General features: G+C 40.1%; 1 protein-coding gene across 2 annotated transcripts; it reads right to left on the reverse strand.

The window, feature by feature from the left end:
- Positions 1-1,428: 1,428 nt before the first annotated feature.
- On the reverse strand, positions 1,429-18,393 carry LOC146323978 (uncharacterized). Of its 2 annotated transcripts, none has more exons than XM_084723166.1 (5): positions 18,300-18,393; positions 12,426-12,710; positions 9,234-9,800; positions 7,887-8,100; positions 1,429-3,604 (listed from the first exon to the last, which is right to left on the reverse strand). In XM_084723166.1, exons 2-5 carry the CDS (start codon positions 12,697-12,699, stop codon positions 3,349-3,351), a joined length of 1,311 nt encoding a protein of 436 aa, XP_084579292.1. In that variant the 5' UTR covers positions 12,700-12,710; positions 18,300-18,393; the 3' UTR covers positions 1,429-3,348. The 2 variants fall into 2 exon arrangements, with proteins under 2 accessions (XP_084579292.1, XP_084579291.1); XM_084723165.1 differs by lacking the exon at positions 18,300-18,393 and adding an exon at positions 16,398-16,556 and having other exon boundaries at positions 1,430-3,604.
- Between the last annotated feature and the right edge of the window lie 416 nt (positions 18,394-18,809).

Raw genomic sequence — 18,809 nt, forward strand, 5'->3', positions numbered from 1 at the left:
CTGAAATATTACATTTTTTTTTTTCTAAAGTTCAACTTAAGTAGTCAGGCTGCAGTTGTCTTTCCTCATCTCAGGGCTGAACAATAAGGATTGCCTGTTTGAGTGCAACAGAAATATCATGTTGGGCTGGTAGATCCAGCAAATTACTTGCCTGACTGGGCAAGTGGTAAGGAAAAAAAAAAAATACTACTAACCTCTTTTGAACTGTTCTTTATACAAAAATATGAGAAAATGCAGTGTTTACCATCTCAAATATGCGGATTTCCTACTTTTCTCCATTTATTTTCATATTAAACCGGATATCTTTGGGTTCTGGACTTAAAAAAAACAAGACATTTAAAGACATCATCTTGGACTATGAAATACTGAGTTGGACTTTTTTCACTATTTTACGACATTTTATTGACAGTGCATCTTGAGACCCAGCATGTAAATAAAACAATGACAAATACTGCTGTAGCTCTTGAGCAAGGCACTGACTGCATGGAGCCAGTGCTCAGTGTCTGACAACAGCACCAGACTCAGTGGTTTTACTGGGCAGCTTCCAGAGCAGAGAGCTGAGCTGATGAATGTCTTTCCATGGATTTAATGAGAGCAAATCCTAAAGCTCATGAGGTCGTGGCAAAACAGCATCACAGGCCTGGAGCAGAGCAGCCTGGCACTAATGGAGTATCAATTAATCAGACAATTATTTTTTGATGAATCATTTAGTCCAACAGCGGCAGTCTCCGGATCATATTACCTGTGTGGGCCCCTGGCCAGGTTGAGCACTCAGTAGAAAAAAATGAAACTCAAATAGGATCAAAATCTCCAGGGGCCGTGTTCACAAACACTGAGAATCCTGTCGGAGAGCTTTTAACTTAACCTAAAAACTTCTAGCAAGGACTCTTAGCTTGGGAGTGAATTAATAAAATTAATTAAAATAATGACAACAACAATAATAATAACTTACCGCTGCTTTTCTTCTATAATTTAACCCCCTTTGACAAGCCCCGCCCCTCTTTCCTATCATCCTGACCACTGTGAAGACATACAGATGCATTCATCAGGCAGCCGCCGCCACACACTTGACCTTTGTGTAGGTCGGGGCGTGTGCAGAGGGGAGGGTGGTGCTCAGTGCTCACACAGTGACATCGTCATGACCTTCTAAATCTCAGCCTCAGGAAAAAAATCACCATGGCCCTAGTTAAAGAGGACCTTTTATACTCATTTCCAGCTCTCTATATTTATGGGATTCCACTAGAGTAACTTTGCATGATTAAGATCTCATACTGGCCCTTCATGCAGCCTCTTAATACGTGACACTGACCAGCTCCACTGACACAACCTACAATTTACTTGTGAGCTACGTAAATTGAGTGGCATTTTTTGCTGGCTTTTTAAAATGATATTTGTCATACTTTGATTTTGTATGACGTGTCAGTTTGGGCAGTTTTATCAAAAAGTAGTTTAAACAAAGTAGTTTTAGTTAAGCACACCGGAGGGTTGCCTGTGTCTGTAGTTCAGCTTCTTTCAGTGTGAAGTAACAGGTCGTTTCCAAAGCTTTGCTTTCAAAGAAGCTTCCCCGACATTGTGTTTATGTCACTGTCACAAGCTGCACATTTAGGCACAGCTTGCTACAGTGCATACCAGTTCAAAGACAGACTGGTAGACTGAATTTTTACAGTGCTGATTTTAGTCATGGATCTTTGGAGAATTAAAACTTTTCTGTCATTGAATTTGCAAACATAAATAAATTGGGAGCATTTAACACTGAGAAATATTAATTCTGACACGGTAAACACGTTAAGCCATAACAAAGTTCAAAGATGGGTGTAGTCCGACCACTTAGCACTGAGTACACATGTAATATAATTGAGTGGCATCACAGCTGGTGTGATACCATCTCAAGATGGTCTCTTTTTATTGCTTTTTATAGATTATAATTAATGTGTTTTATTATTTTTGCTTGTCAGTTGCTTTTCTTCATTTGTCTTATTTTTTAATTACAGTTCTTTTTAACTCATATTGATTATTTATGAGTCTGTTTTAATTGTGTTTCCTTATGTGTAATGTTTCTGTCTTTACACTATCCACTTAGTTTATGTGCGACAGCTTTCATGGTAGTTCACACTCTGAGCAGCACGCTGTACTTCCACCTGGAATGAAATGTGCTGTATAAACAAAGTTATGCTTGCTTGCTAAAAATTTAATCAAAGGAGCAATATGTAGCAAGTGCATGTGGGAAAATGAGTGCAGCAGACCAAAGAGTGAGTTGGAGCCATGGACTGTATATTAAAAAAGTTGAAATCCTATTTAATATACAGTCTGTGGTTGAAGCAAGTTTTTTCTCCTCTATACTGGTATTTAGTTGGTAAAACATGGTGCATACCAGTTCAAAGACCGACTGGTACACTGAATTCTCACACTGTCAGTGCTGAGTTTATTAGAGACGCAACATTTCGGTCATGGACCTTCGTCAGGCCTTCATGTGTGTGGGAATTAAGCCTCTTCTATCACTGAACTGGTAAACGCAAGTAAATCTTGAGCATTTACCGCTGAGAAATGTTAATGCTGACATGATAAATACACTGAGTCAAATGAATTGCCTTTAATTAAAGTAATTTGGATAAGTCTTTAATCTCCTGTTGACTAAAAAGCCAGATTTAGCATCCTGTTTTTGTTTTGGCCTCATTTTGCGCCACAAACCGAGTGAGCAACATCAGCAGCAGCAGTGAGGACGCCAGTAGGGTGGAGATGGAGAGCACCCAGAGAAACATGGAGAGCATGTTATCACATAATGACAGTCCCAGCACTGAAAACACACACTGCAGTTTCTCCAGGAATAGACGCTCAGTCAAAGAAAAATCAGCAACTGGTCAAAACTGGTTGGAAAAGATGAAAAGACATTTTTTACAAATGGCTTTTATTCTGTCTTCATCATTTACAAACTTTTAGGACAGTTGAAATAATAATAAAGTCTGACACTGAAGTTGCTTTGCTCATGGTTTTTTAAGGTCAAACCAAATTCAGCCACATATATAGCAGAGCTTTTTAAGTACTTAAGAGTTCGAAACATTAAATATAGGCACTGGAATAGCTTAAAAGGACAAATGTTTTAAGAGTACAGCATTGTTCAAAGGCTTCCTCCGTCACTAGCGGGGAAAGGGCTCTTGCGTTTCAGATAATAAGCATGAATCCACATTAAAAAAAAGTCCTGTATAGGAGGAGCAAAAATACAAGTTAAGCCATCACAGACTTGGAGGTTATAGTTGCAGCGTGTGTTGCTGTGCTGAACTGCAGACCACAGGAATGACCTATTTTTGGAAAGATCTCCTCCTCTGAAAGAAGAAAGCGCAGCTCGCCTCCTCACTGAGCGTCCAGGATGTCTGTGGGTAGGATGTCTGGTTTGCCACTCGGGCTCTGTGATGTCTCCCCTGACCAGGAAGAGGGGGTGACCTGATTATAGAGGATGTCCTGAGAGCCAAAAAGTGGCTCTTTGAGATTCAGCTTGTACATGAGGAACAGATTGAGCGCCACCATGGCGAGGAGTGGGAACACAGTCAGGCCAGAGCCAAAGCCTCGCCAGGAGCTGCACGCGTTCAGGCTGACCCAGTAAACAAGCCTGCAGAGGATTGATGACAAACATACAAACAGGAAATCAGATCAAGTTCAAACTTCACTGATAAACACTCACAACCTCCCTGAAGGTGAAACACCAGATAAACCAGGCCACAAAGAAGTATCCTTTCAGTAAGTAAAAGTACCAAAACAACCACGTAAGATTATTCTTTTACAAGTAAAAGTGTTGCATTTAAAGTTTTAATCAAGTAAAAGGTCCCTGTGTGTGATATATTGTACACAGCATCACAATACCAGATTGTTAATGCATCAATTTAGCTGGTCGACAGCTAATTTATTCTGTAAAAAAGAGGTGTGGACTCAAGGCCCGTGACTTGGACTCGTGTCAGGCTTCGATTCGAACATTTGACTGACTTTACTTGACAAAATCAGAAATACTTGCAACTTAACTTTAACTTTAACACCGGTGGTATTTCTCTTGATTTGGACTTGAGCCTTTCGACAAGAAGAATGCATACTTTTTTAACTTATTAATCCCTGAGGCACCCAGAGCAGCCTTGCTGAAGGGCACCTCAGCAGTGCCCAGGAGGTGAACTGCACCTCTCCAGCTACCAGTCCACACTCCATACTTTGGCCCACGTGAGAATTGACCTGGTGACCCTTCGGTTCCCGAGCCAAGTCTTTACAGACTGAGCTACTGCCACCCCAAGCTCATGGATCAAAAAGTATGTTATTTAAAAAAAAAAGTGTGAATCAATGATTTCTTGAGTCCCTGAATCAACTAACATTAACACTCTTGATTCTCAGCAAACTGACAATTGATTCCCCAAATCCACTATTTTTGAACCGATCTGACAACATCCAATCGAGCTGCAGGGGTGAACCATGCACAACTACGCTTACATTACTAAGCGACAGTTGAAACAATCGATAACAAAGAATTTAGTTTGCGAACAAAACTATGCAGAGGTCGACCAAAAACAAATTGCAGTTTGCAAAATATGCAGGTTGAAAATAACAGATGGAGACACAATAACGTCCGACTTCGTTTAGCATTTGAAGTTACACAAAGAACAGCTAGTCGAGGCTCTGCTGTGAAAACTGAATTATATCTGGTGACGATTCAGTTCAAATTTTATTAGAGTTTCAAGGTCCACATAAAAAAAACAAGACATTACATACCCAAGAGCGCATAATGACTTGTAGGACTTAAAACTCAAAATTTAAGACTTGAAGCTTCACTTGGGACTTGAGTGCAAAGACTTGAAACTTGTGACTTGCAAAGTAATGATTTGGTCCCGCCTCTATTGTTTACCATTAGGTCGTTGATAATAGTTGTGAGAAGACTACTAGAGGAGGAAAAAATACAGGTATGCAACACAAATCTACTGTCATTATTTGGGTTTTCCTCAAATCTTTTGTTTTCTTTGTCAAATATTGGATACATTTACATTTTTGAGACATGAATAATTATATAATAAGATTTTATGCCCTCATTTATGCCCAGATACACACAGCTTTAATGTGAGGGGTCAACAAGCCAGGTTTAATCTTTGACAAGTCTGTATTTTATAGGCTCATCATGTTTTTGTGCGTAAAATTGGACACATAACTGGGAACTATAGCTGTCAGAAAAACTTGAATTGAAAAGAAAGCACAATGGCTGGCACCAGTAACTCCCTGGAGTCTTTAATGGTTGCCTAGCAACTGTGTCATGCCAAGAAACAGGCTGGCTATGCAGGATTTGTCAGTTGCTGTTTGTAAATGCCAGCAGTCGAAGCTGGTCCCTCCTCCACAGCTTAACAAATAAGAGAAAGGGAGAGAGACAGTAGCTCTGGTTGAGAGAGGTAGAGAGTGAATGAAGTGAGGGAGCGGTGTTGGCAAGAACAAAGTAGTGAATCTGAGAAATGAAACATTATTTTACAATTGTTTCACAGCGGTTTTCTTCTAAAGCACAAACATGCTCACTCCTCTGCAAAACACCAGATTTTGTGTGAATACAGCCGGCGTGAACCTTCATCCTGCTGCTGTGTGTGCATCTCACTCTGCAGCTCTCACAGACAGAGAACAGAGGAGAGAGACAAAGAATGTGATGTACCTGTTAGTTACTATGTTTTTATAGAGCCCCGCCCTCACACTTTGTGCGCTGTTATTAGCTGGGGGCTACACACCGCTGCTAAACAGGCTGAAGCCTAGAACCATCCTGAAAACAGCAAAGTGTCTGCAGAGTCTCCGCAGATACAGCCACCACCACACACTTCTAGTGGGGCATAAGTGATGATGTGGGCCAGTGTTTCTCAAACTTTTTACACCATTTACCACCTCAGAAAAGTTATCTGCTCTAGGCTCTTCTCTCTTACCTCCGTTTACTATCTTGCCATCCTTGTTTTGCTTATAACTATTTATGGATGATGTATGCACAATACATGCATAATCATGACAAGATACATTACAATAAAAATACAGGAAAGACAAACCTTATTTTACATTACATTTCAGGAATCTCAAATTTTTATGTACTTATATTCGAAATTTTGTAGTATTTTGATTTTAAAACATTCTTAATTTATTTCATATTTGAGATATATATCTGGTTTTCCTCTGTGTACCGCTAGAGGCAGTTTGTATAGCACCAGTGGTACTTGTGCCACAGTTTTAGGAAAATCCTGCATAACATGTAAAATGGTGGATTTTTGATTTTACACTGATTTTTGTACAGTCAAAACAAGATGAAACCATAGCTGCATCCAAAATGAACACAATTATGATTTCGGACAATCTGAACTGAATTTTCACCATGAGAAAGTTGTAGTCTAACTTGCAAAAACAAAGCACCACAATCCCACTGATAACACTTTAGTTTCTAAAAAAATGATAATTATGTTCTTCCTGTGAAATAAATTACTTGGGTGGGGTTGCCTTTGATGCATCAGAGGTGTTTGATGTTGCATATTTTACGTCCTGTACATTCATTTTAGCACTTGAACCCACTGTGGCATAATTATGAGCAGAGAAGCTCAGTGAAGCTGAATGCATCTTAACTTGTGAGTCAGAACTCAGTTTTGGTCTACAACGTGCTGCCAACAAGTTCTCTCTGGCTTTGTTAATGACAGTGGTTGTGTTCGTTTTTAGCTGTGCTGGTGGTGTGGCTCCAGGGACGGCAATGTCAGTCCTGTCAGTCCACCACTTAAGTCCAGACTGAAATATCTCAATGACTACTGGACGGATTTTCATGAACTCTTGCACAGACATCATGGTTCCCAGTGGATGAATCCCAATGACTTTGATGAGCCTCTGACTTTTCCTTTCGCACTACTATGAGGTTCACACTTGTGGTTTTGAGTGAAATGTCTCAGCAACAGTTGAATGGGACTGCTAGGACATTTGTGTTCCCACTCAGGAATTATATTAACTCTGGTGATCTCTTTCTCATCTTGTTTCTCATCTCTGATTTATGAACAAAAAATGACATCATCACTCCTGCAACTTGATTTGATTCTATCAGACAGGTTCAAATGAGGTGGATCTGGGGGCGTTAGTTGAGTTAGGAAATCAAGGGAAATTAATTGCCGTGTGGGACACTTTCTAAATAACAGGCCTTTTAATGTTTGGGCCTGGTATCAGATATTTTCAAGTCAAAAGGCTCAAGTCCAAGTGAAGTCATGAGTCATTGGTATGAAGGTCCAAGTTGAGCTGCACATCTTCTTTTTTTGTGTCTGATCTGAGGGTGGGTTCACACCAGCCTTGTTTAGTGCAGCTGAGCCAAACCTCGGAGTGCTGACCACCTTGGTACAGTCTGTTATGGGTTGGTATGAGCGCCAGACTCAAACTCTGGTCGATCTCAAAGTGGGGGTCTCGGACTGCTGTCAAGGTGATTCTGGAGTGGTTAATTTCTGGTGTTAAAACAATTTCGATCACTCAAAAAATATTTTCTACGTGCTGTCTTACAAGACATTCATATGTGTGGTCCTCTAAAGTCTGCTAGTATGATGGATAGCAACATGAACAGAACCTGATGGCGCTGCTCCATGATGTACAATATCCTGGTGGAAATTGGGCCATGGTGGTCTTTTTACTGGCCGAATGTATGACCAATAACTGAAAAACGTTTTCACTACTTGACTTGGTTATAATTCCTGGAACATTTTTCCTTTGTGAACACAAACAGACCAGTTGGAAAACTGAAACAATTTGTCATCCTCCCTTTGGCTTGATTAAGGAACCAGATTTTTCGGTGAGAACCGATCCTAAGGTACCAAATTTGTGATTTAAGTTTGACTCATGTCCAAGTCACGTGACACTGGTTAACAACTCTTTAGCCTCACCTTCCAAAGACGAACATGGCAACCAGTATAGGAACCAACTTCAGCTGGTCTTGAGGCAGTAAAGTGGCCATAACGACGAGGTTGAGGACGTAGAGGAGTAACTGTTCCAAGGACGCCGTGACAAACTGCTGCTGAACGGCCCGTCCTCTGGGAAATGGCTCCTGAAGACTGAAGGAGGCTGTGCAGAACTGGCACGCTGCACCCATCAGCATCGCTGTGAGGGATAAAAGAGCAATAATTCAGTTAGCATCTTGAATCTTGGCCATCTTTCCACAAACTGCTCTCAGTTTTAAGCAACTCCTCGCCGCATTTCATCTGATCTGACGGCACACTTTGTTTTTACGATATCTTCATTTGACTACAGCAACTGCCAGCAGACATGCAAATACTCCTCCCTGTCACCAGCTTGAAAAATAGGTGAGAGGAAACTGGTCTGGACAGGATTTGGTTTGGATGCTTCTGTCACCTGCCCCATCGTTCAGGTCTCTATGGGAGCTCGCTGCTGCCAGTAAAAGTAGCAAAAAACAATCCAAGAGGCAAGTTACAATTATCAGCCAAAAAGTCTAAATTTTGACATAGGAAGTCACGATTATGAGATAAAAAGTCAAAATTAAAGATAAAAATTAAGACTTTTTAATCTCACATTTCTGACTTTTTTCTCATAATTTTGACTATTGTCTGATGAGTCTGACTTTTTTATCTGATAAGTATTAATTTCATTTCATCATTATGACTTTTTATCTCAGAATTTCGACCATTTTATCTCATAATTCTGACTTTTTGTCTGATAATTATGAATTTCATCTCATCATTGTGATTTTTTAAATTAATTTAATTATGACTTTTTCTCTCATTATTACTATTAAACTATTTAAAATCATAACTGACTTTTTAACTCATAATTATGATGTTTTATCTCACAATTATCACATTGTGTTTCATATTTCTGATGTTTTCTCTCATAATTATTACTTTTTATCTCATAATCATGAGTCTCCAAATTTTTCTCTTTTGCTCATGAAAATGTGCTTCCAAAGGTTGCCCAGGTTGGGAAGTGATTAAAATATTCTGAAACAATTAGGCCACAGCCTGGGAGAGGAGACATACAGCCAACCTCTTATTGTAGTTTCCATTTAAAGCTATGTGCAGAGAAGGAAATTATGCTTCTGTGCAGAGGCCCGGGGAGACGTCTGCTGCACTGAGGTTGAAAGCACATGAAATTAAAGGGGACAGGAGACACTGAAACATTCCAAGACGAGGCGGCCAGACAAACCAAATCCTCTCTTAATCTTTATCTTTCATTTGTGGCTGTTTTTGAATGTCAGGGTGCAGGTGTTTGAAGCGTACCGAGCAGGATGGGGATGGCTGCCACCACGCAGCAGCAGAGGGTGAAAACGACGCGGCTGCCTGCGTCGGGGCAGTCAGGGGGTCTAATGGGGACATAGAAATAGAGTGCATAGAGGATCCCGGCTGCACACAGAAGAGAGGCCAGCACTGAGAAGAACGCGGGAACTCTGCCACTCTGACAGCATTTACACTGGCAGCAGCGGCAGCAGCATCGTCCCCGATCTAAAGCCTCCTCTGCGGCCTCGCAAGTCTCTCCCCGCCCCTCTGGGCTCCACACGGCCAGCTCCACGCTCTCTGGCGGTGGGCCTATCAGAGGGCGACCCTCGTCCACGCTGCAGTCCAGAGTAGTGGATTCTGGACTCCATCTCGGCGTGTCTGTGCCGTTGGGAATGTCTCCCTGAGAGGCCGGGGTTGGACAGCTGATGCAGTTTTCCGTGGCAGCGTCCAAATTGTGCGCTGTGATGATGGGACTGGAAAGAGTTTGATCCAGCTCCCCCTCCTCTGTCTGATCCACTCGTGGCTCCTCCGGGAGGTCGTCTGTGGGCTGCTGGTGGCAGGGAGCACAGCCTGTTCGAACCAGAGCACATTTTAATACACAGTCCAAAACCAGATACTGAAAGCAATCAACTGCAGAGTCACACTAATCAATCATCCCCTCACTGCATGTCAACCCTCTGCTTTGACTGGGGCTCATGTATCATTCTGCAGGGCCAGGCACAGGGCTGGATTAACCTATTAGGAGGCCCTGGGGCCAAAATTTGCTGTCGGGCCCCTTTTGACCCCACCCTCTGTGTTTTATGTTTGTTCCCAGTCACCTCTGAGTTCCCACAGTTCGAGAGATGCAGAAACCAACCAGTACTCCAAGTTATTTTGTGTCAATTATACTGTTTTTCCACCAAAATAAGCACATGAATGTTTTTTAAACCCACTAAATATAAGTGATCTCTTTCCCATTGCCAGTTTCTGTCCCCCCATTTAATGTCACAAATGTCATAAAAAGCAGCATGGAGGCCAGTGACAATGTCCAGTGGTTATTTTTTAAATCTTTTTCTTGACTCCAACTAATTTGGAGTGATGTTTGATTACTGCTGGAACAGGGATGGATGAAATTTGTGGCTGAGATGACAGAAAGTTGTAGAAGTTACCAACAGAGGTGACAAGCCTTCATAGCATTGTACAGGACAAGGGGCAAAAATTTGCATGTCCACGAGAGCTGGAGTCGATAAATACCCATGACTCCAGAGAAGTTATTTGACCCTGGAAAGGAATGCCAATTGCACCCTTTCACACTGAAGACAGAAGCCCGATATTAGTGAGTGTGATGTGGCTTTAGTGAGTGATAAATAACAAGACCTAGTCTTGAAACTGGACCCTCTACAATACACCTCCACCAGATCAGGTCATGATGCAAAACTGAACTAAAGTGAAATTGAACCTTGATGAAATTTTCAGTTATTCAAATTGATTGATCAAAATTAAGTGCCAGCACTTTTAATTAATTAATTGATTAATCATTTCAGTTAATTCTCAAGCAAAAATATCAAAACATTGTTGGTTCCAGCTTTTTGAATACTTTGGGCTCTGGGACATTCTGATTTGAGGATTTTTCACATTTTTTGATATTTTATAGACAAAGAGAAAAATCATTTGCAGATTCCCTAATTCAAGCCCATCAATTCAAATGACCAAAAAACAACTGATAGTGACCATGAGGCCTTTGGCCAGTTTGTAATCCAGCTCTGGGTATCTTGTTAATGGTGGATGTAATAGTGGTTTCTGGCCAGAAACCAGTTAAAATATCAAACCAGGGACACTTTCAATCAAGCATGTGGTGGCACTTGTTGAGAAGGAGGCTGCATCAACAAACAAATTCATGGAGGGACAGTAGATGTCTACAGATGCTCTCTCAGCTTCTCCATAGGTGTTGTCACTGTTGCTGCAGGCCGTCATATCAACACTCATTAAAGGATCACTGAAGGATAACCGAGGATCACTGTGAAATTCATGCAAAATGCTAAAGTGCCAATCTAGAGTTTTGTCTGTTCTAGGCTACTGTAAACACATGGCATTGCAACATTTTATGAAAGAGGTCTGTAAATATAAATGGCTCTTTCTAAGGTAACAAAAACGCTGCAATTCTTATTTTCAGGTGATTATATACTAATAAAAAACAGCATTTTTTTTTTTTTTTTTTTTTTAAGGAAAGTTAGTTTGTTATGTGTCTTGTACATGCAGAGACAAGACACTGGAACTACTGTTGCAGTGGTGAAACTTAACTTTTTGCGTAAAACATTTTAAACAAGGCTGTAGTTTACTTTTATTTTCGTAACCAATTGATGTGTTGATCACTTTCTCAATTAATCAATTACCCGTTTGGTCCATAAAATGTCTGAAAATTATGAAAAAAATGTATCACTGGTGTCCAACACTCAAGGTGACTTCTTCAAATGTCTTGTTTAAGCCAACATGGATTTTTTCTGAAAAATGACTCTGACTATAAAAATAGTTGTGATTAATTAAAAAAGCTGACAAATAACCACTTAATCAAGAAATTGTTGCAGCTCTAATTAGAATGCAAATAAAATACTTTGTCTCCTCTTTCAAGCTCGACGAATAAAATCAGACATAAAGGCTCCTTTCTTCAAACATACGTCAAGTGTTTTTTTTTAAATATTCCATCCAGAAGAACACTTTACTAAAAAGTGCAGACCTTAAATTATATGATGAGCAGTGAAACTTGAAATGGAAATCACATTTACTCTCCAGGGAGTCAATTTACTCTGCCTCTTTATGTACCTGAATGTTGACTCACTTATTACTGAATAAAACAAAAAACTGAAAGTCAAAAACATACTTTTTCCACCTCATACTGCTTTGTTGCTTCCTCTCCAGCACTACAAACAACCTGTATAAATGATTTAAAGGTCCTAAAACTTTTATCCTGTCATGGATGTTGATTTAGTCCAGAGCCCCTGCAGGTAGATCTGCACTAACATCTGCTCAACCTTAAAAAACTCCTTTAGTATTATTGGAAAGACATGTTGCTCTGCTTTAATCAGTCCTGACTCTGTCTTAACTCTCCGAGGATCCGGTCTGGACTCGAGCTCGACTTTAGTCTTTGCTAATTTGCTCTGGCCTCCCCTCAAATCCTGCAGCTCCGTCACACGGTAAAAAGCAGCAGTAATAACTCACTCTGTGGCTGATTGGTTGCTGGTGGCTGTTCAAGGGAGTGCTGGGAGCCGGAGACCGAGTGGGAGGACGAGTGCAGCTCCTCCACCGAGGACTCAGGGCTGTCTGACACCGGCGCCAAGGAGATCTGCGTGTCCAGGTCCAGGAAGGGTGAGAAGGAGAGCCTGGTGGGGTCGATGTCCTGGAGCTGGTTGATGATGTCGCTGATGGACTCCTTCATGCTGTCGAGCTCCTTCACATTCTGCCGGTTAGTGGCCTGAAGCCCTGAGGTGCTCATAGTCACACAGCCTGAGGAAAAAACAGGTCAGAAAACCAGTTAAAAACACCAAACCAGGGACACGCAGGGCAGTAAAACCAGTTACACTCTTCAAGTGTCAGAGAGTCTAAATCAGGACGCAACTGCACTGTAAAACTCAGTGTTTCAGCTTCACTTTTCATTAAATAGAGTAGATTTTTCACTTCTTTTCAGGCTTCTGGTGGCACTTGTGGCAATGTGCAGAAAAAACACATCATCATTAACCCTGACAGAATATTTAAAGGAATAGTTCAGATGTTTTTTGAAGTGGGATTATATGAGGTACTTATCCATAGTCAGTGTATTACCTACAGTGGGCAGGTGACATGCCCTCAGTTTGGAGAAGCAAGAAGGGTACCATTAGAGTCAGCAGCAAAAGATATTTTAGCCACCAAAAAAGGCCCACCTAAAAGAAATCAATATCAGTTTAAGTGTACGCTATATTTAGAGTATCTTCACTGCTTTACCTTGTCGTCAGGCCACCTTTTCTGACCGGTAACTGTTGTAATGCAAGCTAAATATTGCTCTCTTCAAAGCAACCAAACCCCAGTTTTATCTTGCAGAACACCAGAGTTTCTGGTCTTCCGCTGCCTCGATCTGTTAATTTGTTTGTGTTTGTTTGTGTTATTGTGTGGCTTCAGTCAATCCGAACTGACCCTTTAAAACACTGAAGTCACAAACTAACTGATCGATGGAGCTTTACAGCAGCAACTCCCATGTTCTTTGAGGTAAAATTACTTGTTTTGTCAAAGAAGTCTGGTCGCTTTGCAGAGAGCAATATTTGGTCTATATAACGGTGATTTCCTCTTGGAGAAGGCTGTCTGAAACCAAGGTACGTTGGTGAAAATAAATTGCATACACTTAAAGAGATTTTTTAGGTGAATAAAATACATTTTGTTGCTGACCCTGTCCACAGCACTTCATTACTTAGGGCATGTCGATCACCATCTACTGTAGGTAACAGACTAACCATGGATAAGTAACTCATACGACGCCTCTTCAATAACATAGAACAATCACTTTAAGGTTATTTTTAAAATAAAGCTTTGCAAAACAAAAAATTGAAAGTTTTTAAAATTCCAATCCTGCCCAAAAAATGACGGAGCAACGGTGGAAATCTGTGGAAACTGGATTTGGAGAAGTCAAACAAAGGTTCTCTGTGTCTTTTATTCCCATTTTCCTCTCCCTGTAAATCACTTTGTACCTTTGACTCAAGCTGTTTATAAAGAACCACTTTATCACTTTTTATTGACAAGGATAGCATTTACCCCCAAATTAGTCTAGTATAAACTTTTCTGGGACTTTATATGAAGTGATGTCAAACTGGTTATTTTTTTGTGAGGAAAGGGTCTTTTTTTTGGCACTAAAGGAAATCAGTGTTGATATGAGTTTATGTCTGGTGGTTTTACAATAATCATCACTGACAGGAAGTCAGAGATTAACTTCCTCTGCAAGGTAATGCTGCCCGTGCAGGTTTGAACTGTTATTATTGGAGGTTTTAGCTTTTTTTGAAATGTCTTCTCACAAAACTCATCAACAAAGTATAATAATTTGTATGATGACATGAGATAGGATTGATCAACCCAGAAGCGCTTATTGGTACACACTATATGGAATATATATTTTTCATCCTATATCCAAGAGATGCTGCACATATAAGAATGAACAGTTCATTCTGCAGCCAGGAAACTGCAGGCTTCCTTAGCTTCCTACTCTTGCTGCTTCCTACTCTTGATTTTTTAATCACTTCAATCATCTGGTGACAAAAAATACAGTGAAAGCTGTACAAAAAAATATTACTGTTATTTCCTGTGGGGAATTATATTCAGTTACATGTCACCAAGAGGATAACTAGGATTCAATCGTGTGGTGACCAATAGTGGAAAGTAACTAAGTATATTTACTCAAGTACTCTACTTCAGTACAGTTTTGAGGAACTAGTATTACTTGAGTATTTCCATTTTATGCTACTTTATTCCTCTGGTGTGTTAAAGACTATGTTTATTACTCCGGCAAATTTATTTAACAGCTTCTTTTCAGATTAAGATGCTACAAAACATATGATATGTTTATGAAATACATTGAACAACCCAATAGTATATGAAACACTTAAAATTACTTTCAACTCCATCAAGTACAACATGAAACTAAAAATGATCTAAAAATATACTGACAGTGAGCATCCTTGGAAAATTAGTATTTTTACTTTGTATACTGCTGTGTACTAAAGTGCATTTTGTTGCAAATCCTTTCAGTGGTGGAAAGTACCTAGGTAAGTTAACTCAAGTACTGTCATCAAGTACAATTCTCAGGTACTTGTACTTTACTTGAGTATTTCCATTTTCATGCTATTTTATACGTCTACTCCACTATATCTCAGAAGGAAATATTGCACTTTTTATTCCACTACATTTATCTGATAATTAAGTTACTAGTTAATTTGCATATTCTGATTATTCATCCAAATTGTAATAAACAAGTAAATGGTGACGTATTATTATGCATTGAAATCAATCCCCTGTGGAATTTCATCTAAACAGCAGTACATAGTCATTAAACTGAGCTCACCATTTAACAGCTGCGACAGTTATCACATTGTACACATTGTACACCTTAATGCATCAAAATACTTAAAATATTATAATACATTTTATTTTGAGTGCTTTCACTTTTGGTACTTTAAGTAACGATTAATGCTAATACTTTTACTTGAGTAAGATTTTGAATTCAGGACTTGCAACAGAGTATTTCTACACAGCAGTATTGCTACTTTTACACAAGTTAAAGATCTGATAACTTCTTCCACCACTAAATACTTGGAAAGTGAAAATGTGAGACTGTACTGGAGTATTTTTATGGTGTGATATTAATACTTTTACTTGAGGTAAGGATCTGAATACTTCTTTTATCACTATCTGATACTTTTGCGGTCACTTCTCACTATAAAAACGCGCAAAAAACAAAACTTACTGTGCGACAGTTTGGACAAAAGCGCCAGACACATGAATGTAATTTAACACCAATCACGCGCCTTTGTTGCTCTGCCGTTATTTGAACTGTGTGATGAATTTCAGGGTCTCTCATTGACATCTGCACTTTGAATTTAGAGCATTTTCTTCTGGATGTTTTTGGCGCACATCCAACGGTGGCGCAGAGTCGGCACGCAAAATCTTCGGCGAGGATCTTTCTACAAACAAATGCGGACTACTTTACCATGTATAGAGCCAATTAGGACTCGTCGGGAGGGGAGGGGGGGATAAATCTCGGTGGTTATCACAGTTGTCGGCGTGGATGTGGAAACGCGCGCAGGGGGGCAACGTGCTTTTCACTCCCCGCTGAAAAATAACTTTTCTCCCGCTGCTGGGCAACTCTTTCAAACAGAAATGTCTTACAATTCATCTTCCACAAAGCAAATAAAGTCTGGTGTTGTCTGGGTTAATATAAGGGCTGCAGGAAATACCTAATTTGGTGGTAAGTAAATCAAATTAAACTGCGCTCAAGCATGCATTAAATCCGTGCGTAAAGGACACGCGAGTCATTCTGAAACCTTATATTTAGTGGCCATTCAGCAGCAATTACAGCAGTTTAACAGAGACTAATGTGAATGAATTTAGCTCCATGAAATGCCTCTCTAAGCGCTTTAATCAATCAGAAACATGCCTCGTATTAAATGGACTTACTTTAGTCGGAGCTTGCAGAGTATTTGGTGAGTTTACTCCTCTCGCAGTAAGTAAAAAAAAACACCTCCGTCCTTCTCTGCCTTTCTTCCCTCCCCCTCCGTTTGCTTTTTGTCTTCCAGGATCCTGAACTTCTGAATCAAATTTCAGGACGGACAAAATACTAGGCTTTTCCTCCGCCCACACAAGGGTTTTTTTTCTTCCTGGGTACCATGTCAAACACCATATGGAGCAAATAAAACCAGAGGAGGAGGCGGCAGCAACACTTTCTCTCAGTTTACCTTCAAATTCAACATTAACAATCACATCCATCACAAGCACGAGTTTATCTAAACAGGACAGTAAACATTTACACTCAAACTAAACTTCAGCACTCATCTAATACTCAGAATGACGGTGTGGACTAACGACTTTACTGTATTTAAATCCTGCATTTACAATCATAATACCATTATAACGAAGTGCACACATTTACAGGATGTTCATAAGAAGTTTGTTATTGTGTTTTTGTATGTTTATCTACTGTATAAAAAACGTCAAATGTGTTTTATTTTGTACAGATTTTGTATTAATCGAGAGTCAGATAATAATAATAATAATGTAATTATAGGTTTATATAGGCTACATGATACCCTATCATGCTTTGTTTTTTGTTTTAATTTTCTTATTGTTTGTTCACTGTTGCCACTGGACACCCAAATTTCCCCCAAGGGTATGGATAATAATCAACCTACCTACCTATCTACTTACCCCTACCAACCAACTGACCAATGTACCAACCAACTGACTCATCCACTGACCTACCAACCCACCTACCCACACCTACCTATCTATCAACCTGTGCCTACCTACCCAACCCTACCTACCTACCCACTGACCAATGTGCCTACCTTCCCATCTACCCACCTTCTTTCCAATCTACCTACCCCTAACTACCAATGGACGTACCTAACTACCCATCCCTAACTGCCTACCTATCAATCTACATAGTATCTACCCACCTACTGTGTGACCGACTTACTCACTGATCTACCCCTAACTACTCACTGAACAACCTACACCCACCTACCCAGTGACAAACGAACCGTACCTATCCCTACCTACCATCCAACCTCCAACCACCTGACCAGTCTACCTAATGACCAGTGTACCTACCTACCTCTCCATCTACCTACAAACCTAACCACCTACTGTCTGGCCTACCTACTTACTGACCTACCCTTACCTATCAACCAACCTTCCTCTACAGACTGACTGAAACAAACCTACCCTTACTAATGAATCTATCAACCTATCTACCCCACCGACCTACCTATTTACAGACCTACCCTGCCGACCGACTGATTGACCCACCTCTCTACCCCTACCTTTACCTGCCAACTGGCTGACCTGCTGACCAATGAACCTACCTACCCGTCCCTACCTACCGTCCACCCAATTACTTATCTGATTCCCCCCTATTTACCTAGTGATCTAGCTAACTACCCATCCACCCACCTACCATCTGATCCTCCTACTTACCTTCACCTACCTACCAGTTGAACTACCCATCAACCTACTTTACAGAGCGACTGACCTACATACCAGCCTGTCTTCCCCAACCTAAATTTTGTCTGGCTTTGTTGTTATATTGTCACTTGGGAATCTGGTTGTTTTGTTTGTAATAGCACTTCGTAAAAAAAATTGTTTTTAATGGTGCTATACATCAAAAAGTTATAATGATCAAAAATGTGGCTGCAGTGTTCAAAACTGAGTTTATGGAGTGTATTTTGTGCTTCTTTTCTGTCATTTTCTGACAATAATTTTCTATTTGTTATGTTTGACATGATTAATCCATAAATGGGTTACTTGAAGTGGTAAGTGATAACAGTACTATTAAAAGAATAAACTGTTAAGTGGTCATACCTATTCACTTCATCTTTTCCATTTGCTCTTCCAACTCTCTGGTGGCTCTTTCCTGCTGCACAGGAAGTGATGAGTTATCTTTTTCAGCAGCAGGTAGATTTTTTTTCACAAAATAAAACAGCAGCACACATACAGTGCTACAGAAACACCACAGGAACTCAGCTGAAAACTAAAGCTGCAACTATCAATTGATTAGTTGTAAGTGAATTGCCAACTATATTGCTATATGTTGGTTATGTAAAAACATTTCTTCACCATTATATAGACCAACCAACTAATTGATTAAACAAGAAAATGATTAACCAATGAGGAAAATAATAATTGCAGCCAAACTAAAAGCCCAGGAAGATGTCAACAACACCCCAACAGAGAGGCTGTTGATGGGGCTCAGACAGTTCTGAGGAAAATGTATTGTTTTATCATTTTAGAGACACGATGATACAGAAATGATTCACTTCTGCTGCATCACTGTCACCTCACTGATAGTCACAGCTGTTCATTTTAACATCC

Source organism: Lutjanus erythropterus, chromosome 7 (genome assembly GCF_056507025.1).
Source record: "Lutjanus erythropterus isolate fLutEry1 chromosome 7, fLutEry1.hap2, whole genome shotgun sequence".
Taxonomy (NCBI): domain Eukaryota; kingdom Metazoa; phylum Chordata; class Actinopteri; order Lutjaniformes; family Lutjanidae; genus Lutjanus; species Lutjanus erythropterus.